Consider the following 15,799-nt stretch of genomic DNA (forward strand, 5'->3'; position numbering starts at 1 on the left):
TCTGACTTAACTATGATATAAATTGTACCTTTGCAAATGGTTGACTTAGCTGTTTGAAATACTACTATGACTGATTGGGAAAAACATTGTTTGGATCAACTAATAAAGTCCATTTTCTTTCTCAAGGACACCAGTCGAAACCTGCGACAAGTAGACCAGATGCTTGGACAGTATCGAGACTATAGTAACGGACAGGCGGGTGCTATAGAACACGTAAGATGTTTGCATGTTTGTATTTTCTCTTACCTTTTTGGGAATGCAGAGCTGAGTATTAGGGATGTGAGCTAAAGGAGATAATAATTGTTAACAGCTTTAACTTTTAAACTGCTTCACTATTTTGTAGTATAAATTTAGGTTAGCTCATCAGTTAGATTGCCAACTAGATGATATACATTTAGCTTCTATTGAATTTGAAAGTGTTAAGTCAGAGGGGAAAGAACTCAGGATATGAATTAAACTGAGAGTTACTAACTTTGGGCTAACTCTCATGGGGAGGTAAGAATTTTAAGGACAGTAAAAAAATTTTAAAGTAATACATGTTCCTTGTTTAAATAATAAAACTCCGATCTCATAGCCCTTTTGAGTCCCATTCCAAAAAGGTAACAGTTTTGATAGTTTCTTATATATTTTTTCAAACATTTTCTATGCATGCATAAGCTTACATGTGATTGCTTTATAAACTGTAATCATATGTATTGTTATACAGACTTTTTCATTTAGTAATATATGTATTATTTTCCATATGACACATTCTTTTGAAATTACATTATACTGCATAGTATAGGTGTATTAAGTTTTTTTTTGTTTTTTTTTTTTTGGTATTGTAAATAATGCACCAATGACCATTATGGTTCTCATGTTTTTCTGTAATCATATGTGATTCATGGGAGCAGAGTTGCTGGGTTGAAGGATATGTATACTTACAATTTGCTAGATATTTCAAAATTGCCCTCCCAAGGATGTGCCAGTTTGTACTTACTTCACATGGGGATGTAAGAAGGAAACATATCCTTATTCTGGAGTAAAAGGAATATTTTTTATTAATATTTTGTTAATTTAATCTATATTATTTTCTCTTTTGAACTTTGTTAATTCATCTGCAAACTCTTGGAAATCCAATTAAATTTATTTCTCCATGTTTTCAATATGAGTTTACACTTTAATAAGACTAGAATTATATTTGTACTATAATGATTGCCATATATGTACATATCCTATATAATAAAAGCCTAATATGCTAAGTGCCTGGTGGTCCGTTCAACCAATCAAAGCATAATATACTAATGGTATGCTAAGGCTGCTCAACCGCTCACTGTGACGTGCACTGACCACCAGGGGGCAGATAGTCGACTGGTCGACCAGTCAGTATGACATGCACTGACCACCAGGGGGCAGACGCTCAATGCAGGAGCTGCCCCCTGGTGGTCAGTGCGCTCCCACAGGGGGCGCTCCGCTCAGCCAGAAGCCAGGCTCATGACTGGCAAGTGCATTGGGGGTGGTGGGAGCCTGGCAGTTGGCAATTGGACATCTCCCAAGGGCTCCCAGACTACTAGAGGGCACAGGGCAGGCTGAGGGACCCTTACCCCCCCCCCCCCGAGTGCACGAATTTCATGCACCCGGCCTCTAGTGTGTGATATTCAATATATATATACTGAATTGTCACATAACTTCCTAGTTATAATTGAAGATTTGGTATTTTCTTTTTATAAAACAGAAGAATAGTTAGCATTATTTGCTTGTAATTGGAAACTAATTGCTTGTGCACAGGGAAATGTATCTTCTGTCATAAGGTTTCCCACTATCATTTAGAAAATAAACTTGGATTTTTTGCAGCTAAAAGATTTTCATGATTTATGATGTATTTGACAGATGGAGCTATAGATTTTGTATATTTGGGTAGCTCATTAAATGCTGTAGATTAAACTACTTTATTAATAATGGGAGTTAATACTCTGCCTTTTAATTTTAGTGAACAATTAAAAACACTAATAGCAGAGAACAATCCTGCTTTGTCATAGTGAATATTAGATGCTTGCTTATAGTAGCAAATTTTCTTTGAATTTGCAATTGGGAAATGAAATTACGAATTAGAGAAACTTCTGTGCAATAAGCATTTAAAACACAAAGTATGTTCTACTATGGCAGTAAGCCTTTGTGGTAGGCCTTGAGTTGAATAATGCTGAACTCTGAGGGCTTTATATATGGGACGTAAATACATTCAACAGGTACTTCATTTCCATCTGAGTTGTAAGTACATAGTATGCAAAGCCACTTTATAAAAAATAAGACACAGGAGAGCAAGTGTCTTTCTTTGGCTTCAGACTTTTTCTTAGTTTGGTCTAGAGTCTCCTCCTGAATTTCTCCAAATTCTTGTCCCGTTAAAGCAGTTGGTTCTCAGTGATTTTCCCTGCCAACAAATCAGAGGAGTAATGTCACTCATTGCCTGGCATTATACTCACTTGTTAGAGCAGTGATCTTCATCGCGCCCCCTATAAGTTACCTGGGGAGCATCTGCCATAATCTATTGGAAGATGTGCAACTCAGGAAGAGTATTTCTCGCAATAAGTGATTCTGATGGGCTCCTCAATGAAAATTTTCTTAGCATTAAAATATTTACTGTTATGGAATATTTTACACCTAAAAATGAGTATATGTAATGTGCTAAGGATCATGTGATTTATCTGAATCTTTCTACTTATATTCTTTTTTTAAAAACATACTTTTATTGATTTTAGAGAGGAAGGGAGTGGAAGGGAAAGATAGAAATATCAATGATGAGAGAGAATCATTGATTGGTTGCCTCCTGCACACTTCCTACTGGGGATCGAGCCTGCAGTCCAGGCACGTGCCCTGACTGGGAACCGAAACGTGACCTCCTGGTTCATTGGTCGATGCTCAACCACTGAGCAACACCAGTTGGGCTCTATTTATATTCTTGAAGTCCTTGAAGTACATGGTAGTATTACCCATTTTTTCTATTCTTTTAATCAATGTGTGCATTGTTTAGGGAGGAACCCTGGAAATTGATGTTTTTATTTTTGAGGCTATGCTACAACTTATACAAGTCCTCTTGCTGTGAAACTTGTTATATATATAAAAAAAAATCCTGTTACAGTTTAATCTGTTTTAACCAGTACTCAACTGTTAAGAATTTTCTCCCTGCTAAATATCTATTGCCTCATTGAAATGAGCAATTCTTTTTTAAAATATAAGAGATTTCCTAGAAAATGAGATCAACACTTTTGCTTTAGGAAAGACAAGAATTTTTATTATTAGATTTTATAAATGATTCTATTGCTAAGCCTCAGGACATGGATGTTTTATATATGTATTTAACATAGTTATTTGATTGGGGTTTAATTTTGTGAACATAATTTGCCAGTTGGTGAGAGGGAATATAAATAATCGATGGGGTGTTTTCCTCCTGAGGTGACCTCACCCAACAAGAGAACTATGAGAATCATTGCTGTTGGTTTTGTGAGGTCTTAGGGTCAAGAGTCATGTTGGGTCATATTTTTGACTACTTTTCCTTGAAATGTACATAATTTCATTGTTGACCCCTTGAATCTTTCTAACATAGATTTAATTCTTTTTTTTAAAAAAAATATATATTTTATTGATTTTTTTATAGAGAGGAAGGGAGAGGGATAGAGAGTTAGAAACATTGATGAGAGAGAAACATAAATCAGCTGCCTCCTGCACACTCCCTACTGGGGATGTGCCTGCAACCAAGGTACATGCCCACAACCAAGGTACATGCCCTTGACCGGAATCGAACCTGGGACCCTTCAGTCTGTAGGCCGACGCTCTATCCACTGAGCCAAGCCGGTTAGGACCATAGATTTAATTCTTTGCTTATAATATGTGAAGCTGAGCAGTGTTAGAGGGTAGCAGGGCATCTGTAGTGTTTTGTAGAGAAGCAGCACCTGCCTTTTCACAGTTTCCCTGGGAATTTCTCTGTAAGCTTAGCATATCCCAGGTGCTTTTAAACTATCAACTCATTTAATTCTCTCACCAATCCTGTTAGGTAGATGCTATTATTTTCCTCATTTACAAGATAAAAAACTGGGGCACAGAATGGTTGCTAACTTGCCCATAGTCTCTTAGCTAGTCAGTGACAGAGTCTACGATGTTATTCTAAAACCTAGTGCCTGGATTCATTTACCTCATGGTTGCTCACATTTTTGTGATGTTGTGAATCTATATTTCTGAAAATTGGGGGTTTGAATTCAAAGCTTAAAGGGTTATATAATTCACATTGATAAACTAGCTTTGGAGATTGCCTTAACTGATTGAAAAACAGAAGCCCATTGTCACACAAGTCATTAGTGTTGTAGCTGGTGCTGTGTCAGAAATTAGAGTTAGATGGAACAAATACAGAAACAGAATTGGGAAGAAATCTGGTTCTGAGCTAGGACTGGCATGGACAGATTGTCAGGGTTGGCAGTTTTGGCTGGCACTTAGGCAACATGGTGGATTCTGCAGCTTCCCTACACCATCATTGACTTCCCCTTTTCTCCCGAGTAACAACCATTGATTTTTCACTATTCCAGCCAGTGAGCCATATTTAGTTGGATACAATGACATAGGGTCTTTGGGTTCCTTGACTTTCATAACCTTAAAGAAGGGTCATTATTTCTCATTCTGTAAATTTCTTGGGAGGTCTGAGAACATTTGGGTCAAAGAGGACCTGTGGGGAAGGTTTTAGTTAAAAGCTTATTTTAAACATTTCTTATATAGTGCAATTGATTAGCTTGGTGTTTAGAATATTTCTAGAACTCTATGTTCCTATTCATAAGACAACAGGGACTGTTTTTGAGTTAATGCTATAAAAATGGAGTGCCCTCAAGAAAGAATATTCAACATAAAAAGTTAATGCTTTCTGCAGTGGAAGTGTAGCTGATGATGCTAGAGTAGTTCATATTGGGTATAAAAGCAAAATACAGTTCCCTTGATTCAGATCAGCTGATTTATTCATTTTTAAGGTAAAGATGGGTGAAAATATAGTAATAGCAAATTAAGCCTTAGAGGCTTGAATTAATAGGTAATTTTTCTCCTAATTAAGTGTTCTGTTTAAAATTTCTTTTGGGAGTAATAGGATGTTACCATCTGGTACATGAACTTTGGAAGAATTTAAATGTTAAATAATAAACTCCAGGTTTTTGTTCTATTCGGTGGGTTTCAGTTGTCAAATATACTGAGTGATACCCTAAGGTTAATGGTTTAGAACCAGGCACAAGCCACTTGTAATCTCTCAAAGCTGAAGGCATGTGCCCCTTTCTCTCTGGCCAGGTTTTACTAGTTGTCCTGAAGTTGAGAACCAGTCACAGTCTTTTAATAACTTTAATGTTAGATAGTAAGAGTCTACGAGTAAGAACTTGTAATCGAACAATTAAAGTCTGCTGGCTTCTTTTTGTAAATACATTTCAAGTCTTAGAAATTAGGTTCTTAGAATTCTGTTTAAAATTTTATTACCAAGTCTCACATGAAACAACTGGATAAGAGAATATTTTTTTAGAGACTTTTGCTTTGAGTCTAGAGGAAAAATCTAGATTTTGGAATCAGACTTCAAATTGAATATTGATTTTTCTGCTCGAAACCATTTAGCTACTTTGGGCAAGCTACTAAACCACCTCTATGTTCATGAGTAAATTGTCTGCCCACCCAAAATACAGTAATGTACTATTAAGGGTACCTTCCATTTTACATAGTAGTAATGCTTCAGTTTTTTTTGGTCTAATATCAAATGAGCAGAGGTAAAAGAATAGATTTAACATGTAAATGAAGCATTTATAGCAGATTGTGAAAATGTCATTGCATGTTTTGTGATGTGGGAAAGAGAGAAATGGAATCATCACTTGGTCTGTGGTGATGTTGTCATGCTAGACTCTAAGAATCTGCACTTAAAAAAATTTTATTTTTTTTTAACTTCAGAGAGAGAAAAAGAGAGGGAGATAGAGATAGAAACATTGATGAGAGAGGAACATTGATTGACTGCCTCCTGCTTGGCCCCTGCTGGGGATTTAGCCCGCAAACCGGGCATGTGCCCTAATCAGGAATTGACCTTCTGGTTCATAGGTTGACATTCACCCACTAAGCCACACTGGCTGGGCAAGAATCTGTACCTTTGGAATCAGTACCACAGTCTCCTGTGGAGCATTGTTTTCATTTCAGCATAATAGCATACTGAATTAATGTTTAATTGAGCTTTATTAGTGTTGTTTTGTTTTATTTAACTTCAAGTTTTAGTTTGCTTTTGCACCTAGTTAGGAGTTATAATCCTAAAACATTTGAAGAAACTTTTATTATTTTACATTTTGTCTCTTCATCTCTTTGATTTTGTGTTTCAGGAGTGATCAGGTTAGTTTCATGCATCATGCTTAGATTTTGTGCAGTGTCTGCTATGTTATTCCTACTTTAAGTGTATATTTTAATTCTGTTACATTTTTAGTTTTGTATTGTAGGTGGAGGACATGTTTTTGCTTTGATATTAAAAAAATTTTTATGCCGAAACCGGTTTGGCTCAGTGGATAGAGCGTTGGCCTGCGGACTGAAAGGTCCCAGGTTCAATTCCGGTCAAGGGCATGTACCTTGGTTGCGGGCACATCCCCAGTGGGAGATGTGCAGGAGGCAGCTGATCGATGTTTCTCTCTCATCGATGTTTCTAACTCTCTCTCTCCCTTCCTCTCTGTAAAAAATCAATAAAATATATTAAAAAAAAATCTTTATCCTGCTTATTTACTTTTGTATTTCATTTTTTGGTCTTTATCAGCCTGTTCATCTGTTCAATGGCTTTTGATATACCTTTTAAAGTTTAAAATGAAGTTGTCAAATAGTTTATCTTCGGAAATGATTAATTTCTCTTGTTCTGCAATATTTTTCCCTATGTTCCCTGGTGGCTTTCCCCCCATTTTTGTTAACGGGTTGTGTGAATGTGTGTGTAAGTTTATTTTATTCATCAGCTTTTAGTTACAGCTCAGGATTTGTTAGCAAAGAAGCCTACATAAAAAGGATGCTGGCATACTCTGCCTCTGGCGTCAGTAGATAAGATTATTTTGGATCAACCCTCTTACTCTGAACAACTAGAAAGGCCAAAAAAAAAAAAAAGTAAAAAATAGTATTACGAATGCATCAGAGACCTACCAAAGCGGTGAGGCCTTTTGTAGTAAAACTTTGGCATAAATGGGACTCCTTTCTTCCATCTATACCGTAGCCGATTTCAGAAGAGGCTGGAAGCAGGAAGGCTAAGATCAGAACTATCATTAGACTCAAAAGGCTGGGAGATCAAAACTGGAGTTCAGCAACCCTCCAGCTTTCAACTGGGACTCCAGACAGGGAATGTGAGAAATGGTGAACTTAAAATAACAGAAGTGATAAACTGAAGATAGACTAGCCCTTCAGTGGTTCTCAACCTTCCTAATGCCGCGACCGTTTAATACAGTTCCTCATGTTGTGGTGACCCCCAACCATAAAATTATTTTCGTTGCTACTTCATAACTGTAATTTTGCTACTGTTATGAATCGTAATGTAAATATCTGATATGCAGGATGTATTTAGGCAACCCCTGTGAAAGGGTCGTTCGACTCCCAAAGGGGTCTCGACCCACAGGTTGAGAACCACTGCTTTATAGGGACAGAAGCCCAGCTTTGGATCATCTTAATTCCTAATTGGATAAGGCGATTTGGGATTCCTAGAGACCTTAGTCTGACTTCCTGCTAGAAGCAAAACCAGATTTCTCCTGAAAGAAGTTGTCATCATCCAGAGCTTTAAATGGTCTCTATAGCTTTTAATATATAATGTCTATCACCTGATAAAAAAATATCCAGGGATATGAAATTATAAGAGGTGACTGAAAACCAAGGGAAACCATAAACAATAGACAATAGAAATATATATGGGACTATAAAATTATTATGCTTAATCTTTTCAAGAAATTAAAAGCTTGAGAAATTTGACCAAGAATTAGAAACTGTCAAAAAAACCAACCCACAAATGATAATTTCAGAAACGGAAAAATATAATTTAAAAAATCAATTAACTAAAACCCTTAATAGGTGGATTAAACATCAGTTTGTATGCAGTTAAAGAGAGAATTTTGAATCAAAAGATTGGCCAGCATACGTTATCCAAAAAGACTGGAGGAATGAAATGATGAAAAATATAGAAGCACATAGGAAACATGATAAAAAGCCCTAACTTAACTGCGGCTGGATGTTCAGGAGAGGGGAGAAAGAGTGGGCATCAACAAGGTCTGAGGGGATGATGGTGGAGAATGTACAGCACAATATCAGGCTATAGATTCAAGGATCTCTGTGAGTCAAAAATGGGATAACTACAAATAAAAGTGTACATGGTAACATCATAGTAAAACCATTGACAAAGTCCAAGAGAAAAATCTTAAAAATAGCCAGAGCTAAAAAAGGCAGATTACCTTTAAAAGTAGCAATAATAAGAAATGATAGCTGACTTTACTTCCAAAAGTATAGTGACATCAGGCTTAGCTTGAAAGATGTGAATAATAAAGAAAAAAAAAAAACACAGGAAAAGTTAGTAGAGCTGGTTCTGTCATTGACTTGTGTGAACTAAAATCATTTTCCATTTCTAATCCTTTTCTGAGGTTACAGATTAGATTTGAGGTTTTTAACTTTAACATTATTTAATTTTATTCTGAGCCTTTGTCATAGATTATTGATATTCTACTTTGTGTTCATTGTGTAAGACTTCTGATCTAGGTAATATGTTAGATATAGTTCTCTTTTATTTATATGTAAATTACTCTCAAGATCGATGTTGTTTCTCCCAGGGCCTCATCTGTATGTTTCCCTGGATTGATAGGCTGGGCCCTACAGTTGTAGACATGCAGGCATGTTATGGCAATTTAGGGAAGCAGGGGACAGAATGTATAAAATAGTAGCCTTTAGCCTTTTTTTTTTTTTTAGAAATGAGGGTAACAATTGAGGTAGATTCTTGAAATTCTAACTGTGCTTCTTTTAATCCAGACTGTTTTAACCTTGGTTTTTTAGAAGAGTTAAATCCAAAATGAAAAAGGATTTGCTCACTTGTGCTTCATATTGGTTCACTTGTGCTTTCTCTTCAACTGCAGCTACGTTCTTTCTGCATAGTTCCCCAAGGAAGTCACCTTGTTCTCTCCATAGTGGTTCTGTCTTTTACTTCTGTCTGAGTTTAGGAGACCCTGTCTTTCAATCAATTGTTTTGTTTCAACATTCTCTTTAACAAGTTGCAGATAACTTGTTATGTGGTTCATGCATTATTATTTTTTTTTAAAATATTTTATTGATTTTTTACAGAGAGGAAGGGAGAGAGATAGAGAGTTAGAAACATCGATGAGAGAGAAACATCGATCAGCTGCCTCTTGCACATCTCCCACTGGCGATGTGCCCGCAACCCAGGTACATGCCCTTGACCGGAATCGAACCTGGGACCTTTCAGTCCGCAGGCTGACGCTCTATCCACTGAGCCAAACCGGTTTCGGCTCATGCATTATTTTTATTAGCATTATTTCTTATTCATCCTTGGATAAGATATCTAGACCTGAAGTTTCTCAGCAATTCAGGGTATGTGGATTTTCCTCAGCTTTACTCTTTGTTCCCTTGGGTTTTATAGTTTAATACTCTTTTTGAGTATATAGCTATGTACAAGTGTGGGTATTATTTTAGTATTTAGTGTGTTTTTATTTAATTTAACTCTATAGGTCTAAAAAGATATCTTCTTTTATAACCTGCTGGTAGACTCCCTAATGATCTGAAGAGAGAATGTGAACAACTGTAATCTCTAGTGTGTACTAACACACTGACATCAGGCCATGTAGTTTCCTGGAAATTTAAATCTTTAAAAATTTGTTTTTCTTTTTTTGATTAAGGTATTACATATGTGTCCTTATTGCCCCATTGTCCCCTCACCCTCCCCACTCATACCCTCATCCCCCTGTTGTCTGTGTCCATTGGTTAGGCTTATATAAATTTAAATCTTTGAATGAATAAAAGATGTTCTGGTATAGAGTTGGGTAGTACACACTATTTCCAGAGCAGCCCTCACTATGACAGCTGTTCAGTTTCCTGTTTGTTACAGATCTGGGGTTTCTGAAGGAATGGAGGAAGGCTTGCTTTCTTTTTAGTTGTGTTGGCCTTGCTATGTTTCTAAGCATGGGTGGCAGGTCAGTTAAGACATTGGGATCTGCCTTTGTAAACCTGGACATCTCATTCATTCATTTATTTATTTATATGTTTTTATTGATTTTTTTAAAAAATATATTTTATTGATTTTTTACAGAGAGGAAGGGAGAAGGATAGAGAGTTAGAAACATCGATGAGAGAGAAACATCGATCAGCTGCCTCCTGCACACCTCCTAATGGGGATGTGCCCGCAACCAAGATACATGCCCTTGACCAGAATCGAACCTGGGACCTTTCAGTCTGCAAGCCGACCCTCTATCCACTGAGCCAAACCGGTTAGGGCTGATTTTTTTAGAGAGAGAGAAAGGAGATGGATAGAGAGATAGAAACATGGATGAGAGAGAAACATCATCATTTGGCTGCCTTCTGCAGACCCCTTACTGGGGATTGAGCCCGAAACCCAGGCATGTACCCTGACCAGGAATCGAACCAGTAACCTCTTGGTTCCTGGGTCGACCCTCAACTGCTGGGCTAGACATCTCTTTTCCATTCTGGTAATAAAAGGATGGAATAGGTAGTGACAGATGCTGTTTAAAACCTGATGTTAGACTTGGTTCTTAATATATTTATGTTTACTATTTTTATATTTCCTAACATCACTTAGTTTGAAATTTTCTCTGATGTAAATTCTCTTTCAGAACCCAGATATTTGAAAAATAGCTTTTAAAATGTCTAGTCTATTTGTATTTGGAAGTTGTTTAAAGAGAATAAATCTCCCTTCATTATATTCTTTAATTTAGTTAAAAGAAAGCTTGGAGCAATCAATAGGCCAACTGCGGAGTCAGCGTTTATTGAGAAACTCAGGAGGGAGAAGTATTTCTGTTACGAGTCTGAGTGCAAGTGAACTTGATGGTGGCACTGTGACAGGTAAACGCTACAGCAGTTCTGAAAATCCCTTTCATTTAAAAAGTATTCCCAAAGTGCATAGTGGATCTATTTAATCTTTGGATAATTACAACCCATACATAAATTCATACAAATAAGGTATTAAAGAAGCAGTCAGCTATGGTATAGTGAATATTAAAAAGTATGTCTAACAGTACTCTGATCTTGTGAGTCTACTGCTTTTGTTGTTCTCAGACTCCACAGACCATGCAGAGCTTTACCTGACAACACTAGGGTTGAAGCATCTGCCATCAATCAAAACAAAAATAGGATCTAGTGATATTAGTAGATTTCTGGATTAGGAATCCTAGTTTCATAGTTTTTCAAATCTCTCATTATGAAATATCCTACGACACTTGTTAAGAACAGGTGATCTTTATCCTTGGTGTGCAGCTAGAATTCAATGGCTGGATTAAAGGTGAAAACACTTAGTTTGTCTGTAATTAATCTTATTTGTACTTTTCTGCAGCACTGAGATTTATGTTTGAATAAACAAGACTTAGGCTAGAAAAGAGTAAAAAAGTCTGCAGTGAAGAGAGGTGATTTAGGTAGAGTGCACATCAGCAGCTCACATTGTTAATACTGCCATTGATCCCGATAATAAGGATTACAAATAGGACACAATCAGCTATTCTTCTTTATGTAGTTAGTTTTTATTGATCTTCAAATGCCATTTATATGTTAGATTCATTAACTTGTTATTTGAAAAATTCTGTTATAGTATTATATTAGTAATATTATATTAATATTACTTTATATTAAATTATATTTAATTATACTACTATTAAATTCTGTTATAGTAGTATTTATATTAGATATAAAAGTTATTTTTATTTAGCAGTTATTTTTGTGTAAGAGAAAATATATTGCTTCTTTGAAAAGTATAGCAAATTAGAACTTTTGACATATTCTATTTCCAGCATATTTTTGTTCATTTGATCAGCTTTAAGAGCAAGATTAGTGCCAATTTTGTGGAATTTTATGGCTACAGTAACATACTTGGGGGAATAGGCTGGGCTAAGGGCACATGTGTATATTCATATCTGCTATGTACTTACTGATAAAATTTTAGGTAGTTTCCTCTTATGCAGCATTTTTATCCTCTTCCTTTTCTTTCATTCATAAAGAAAGCCACCGTTTTCCACCTACCTCACCTCTCAAGGACTATGGGGATCAACAGGGTAGTAAACGAATTAGATCCAGAGCTGGTGTCCGATTTGTTCGGGAGACTGAGAACGTGGGCCAGGTACTTTGTACCATTCGGTACTCTGTATTCCTTACCTTTCTATACAAATGACTGACACTTGAATTCTATGACTACATTTGAACCAGAGTTTCATCACCAGTAACTTTGTACTGATTTTTTTTAAACAAGTAAACTATTTTATTTTCAATGTACTAATCATCATCATATATTTATTTAGAATTTTGTTATGGAGGATTATATTTTGTAGACCAATTTAAAAGTGAGTTTACTTTGACATGTTTTGTTTCCTTGTTCAGCTGGGTCACTCTTCTGTAAACCTTGCTAAGTGAGCTACTTTCTGTTTTGCTAAGTTTGGTTTAGTAGGAACAAGTTAGTCCTTGTGTGGTTAACCTGTTGATTTTTCAGTTAGTGTTTTTCTGATTGTTGATTCATCAAGGGAGCCACTTTCTGTTAAGTAAGAAATTCCATACTTTTTCTATGTATTCACTAAAATTTCAAAAGTATTCATTCTATGGAAATACTTCTTTTTCTGCTCTTTAAATTTCTCTGCAAGAGCTGAACAAACATTTTTGTTGTTGTTGTCCTGGCTAGCTACATAAATTATATAAGGACTAGGGTTTTTTGCTGACTTTGACATCTTTGTCTTGGTAGTTTTAGGACTGAGGGTTCCCATTTTGTCAGTATACTCATCTGTAGCTTTCACTTGTTATTGCATAAAATAAAGAGATAACAAAACCAGGTGCATTAGAAGACACCTTGTAGAAACTTTTCCTTCACTATGTTATTTTTTAGTAGTTATAACTTGTTAGCACAAATGATATTTTTAAACCTAGAGCAGAGAACAGGGGTGGGCAAACTTTTTGACTAGAGGGCCACAATGGGTTCTTAAACTGGACCGGAGGGCTGGAACAAAAGCATGGATGGAGTGTTTGTGTGAACTAATATAAATTCAAAGTAAACATCATTACATAAAAGGGTACCGTCTTTTTTTTTTTTTTTTAGTTTTATTCATTTCAAACGGGCCGGATCTGGCCCAAGGGCCGTAGTTTGCCCACAGCTGGCAGAGAACAATATCCTAACATTACTTATTTAATCTTTCATTCTATTTGTTTATGTTCCTCTATCCTGTTAAAGTTCTTGTTCTTGGAAACAATGATGAGCAAAAACCTTGTATTTTCATGGAACTTAAAATCTAGCATTTGAGCTAGATATTAATCTAATAAGTGCACAAATACATCCATAATTATGTGCAGAGATGCATGTTCTAACAGAAAGAGGCATAAGGCTATGGGAATGTATACTAGCGGCACCTGCCCCAGTCAGGGAAGGCTTCTGGAAAAACAAATGGCTGATGAGCTGAGATCCAAAGGTTCAGTAAGAGTCATTTAAGGTAGAACAAATACCTTGACAGGAAGGAGGATAGTGCTTATGAGTAAATTAAAGAAGGCCATGTGGCTAAAGATATATGAAGCACTGAGAACATTCATAGCCTTATAAAGGAGTGACAACTATTTTGCAAAGTTTGCTCTGGCTCCAGTGTTGAAAGTGGAGTCAATGTGGGCAAACCAATTAGGAAGATATTGCTGTATTCTGGGTGGAGATGATGGTCACTTGGAGTAGGAGAAATTGAGTTGGAAAGAAGGGGGTAAATTTAAAAGCTATTTGCTGGACAAAATGAAAGGTATTGAAGGTCAGATGACCCTCTTAGGAAGGTGGGATGAGTGAAATGGGGGTGACAAATATGAGTCCTAAAATTCTGTTTTCCAAAATGGGAAAATCATGATGGTAAAACCTGTGTATTGTCTGTTGTTCATCCACTGTATTACCTACCTCCATTCCTTTCTCTTTCATTGTTCTTCCTTATTTTAAGTCCATTCTCTTAAGATGACCTTTAGCTCCACATGACTGTGCACATCTTAATGCCCCCGTGTGACATTTGTGGTTTTGTTTATTTATCTGTCTTCCATGTTAAATTGTGAGCCACTTGTTTCCCAGCACAATAATTGGCACTGATTAGTTGCTCAACGTTCATTTGTTAAAAACAAATCAATTTGTTGTTTCTGCAAGTCTATATATAACTTAAAAATTGTTTGTTATAAATCATAAAATACACATACACATATAGATAACTATTTGCAATTAAAAGTACAATAATATGAATGAAAATCCATGTAATCATCACCCAGTCCAAGAAACAGATCTTGTTATACCCCCAAAGCCTCTTTTTTATTTTTTCTTTCCCCCATGTGCTATTAACTACCTTGATGTTTATGTTAACCATTATCTTGCTTTTTTAAAAGAAATCATTTTTACTACTTACATCATATTTATCTCAATGGGATAATACTGTAGACCTTCTTTTGTAACTTGCTTTTTCCATCCGATGTTATGCTTTTGACATTCACCCTTACTAATGTGTAGGTAGGTTGGATCATTTTTACTGCTGTAGGATGCACGGTTGAAGGAATATATTGGAATTTATTTGTTCCAATTCTATTTTTAATGGACTTTTGGTTTGTTTTCACTGTTCTCATTACGAGCAGTGCTGCTCCAAACATTCTTTTACGTGGTTCATAGTGTATGTGGGCATGTTTCTCTGTAGCCTGGGTTGGCACGCTGCAGGGTGTGGTCTACTTGAATAAGGTTCTGTTGTAGCACAGCCTTGTTCATTGGTTTATGGCTACTTCTGTGCTATAACAGAAGAGTTGAGTAATTGTGGCAGAGACCATATAGCTCGAAAACCTGAAATATTTGCTATTGTACCCTTTACAGAAAAAGTTTACTTACCCCTTTTCTACAGTATCTCTAAGGAGTGGCGTTATTATATTATAAAGATGTGATGGTTAATATTATATATTACTTTTTAAAAATTGCTTTTCTTTGGAAAGAAAATTTTATTTCATTTAAAGTAGACATTAAATTTTATTCAGTCTTAATAACATTATAAAATTTGGGCCTTATTACAAAGAACAAGTTCTTATTCTTGACCCTCAGTGAGTCTTCATGGAAGATTCAACAGAATCCTCAATGGATAATTATGTTCTGCCTTTCCTAGCTTCATGCTTTTCATCAGTCCCTCCGAGACCTCAGCAGTGAACAAGTTCGCCTTGGAGATGATTTCAACCGGGAGCTTGCCAGAAGATGCAGGTAAAGGCAGAGTATGGTTTTCACTGGAGGCATGAATTATTCCAAGAATGAAATTGGTTTTATAATTTACATGTTTACATGAATTTAAAAAACTGAACTGTGTTTTTATACTAAAACAGTTCAAGTCCTTTTGAATTTAGAATGTATCATGATGACTCAATGTTAGACACATTAATTTCATATTTTAACTTATTACAATGGAATGCTGACACTGCAGAGAGAGACATTGTAGAACCTTATCAAAAAGGTAGATTTACAAAAACATTGAAGAGAGAGAGATGGAGACAGACAGACAGACATACACAGAGACCACCTGACTGATAATGGAGCTATAAAATAAAAAGCATAATGTGGATTTTGTCGACC

General features: G+C 36.0%; 1 protein-coding gene across 1 annotated transcript in view; it reads left to right on the top strand.

The window, feature by feature from the left end:
* Window positions 1-15,799, top strand: part of CEP128 (centrosomal protein 128) — a 348,318-nt gene that overhangs the window by 16,971 nt on the left and 315,548 nt on the right. Inside the window, exons 3-6 of the mRNA XM_081083727.1 lie at window positions 127-213; window positions 10,935-11,061; window positions 12,207-12,325; window positions 15,342-15,433. Of these exons, the coding sequence (XP_080939853.1) occupies window positions 127-213; window positions 10,935-11,061; window positions 12,207-12,325; window positions 15,342-15,433 (425 nt within the window). The remainder of the gene's footprint in view (window positions 1-126; window positions 214-10,934; window positions 11,062-12,206; window positions 12,326-15,341; window positions 15,434-15,799) is intronic.

Source organism: Myotis nattereri (genome assembly GCF_964212035.1).
Source record: "Myotis nattereri genome assembly, chromosome: 1".
NCBI lineage: Eukaryota > Metazoa > Chordata > Mammalia > Chiroptera > Vespertilionidae > Myotis > Myotis nattereri.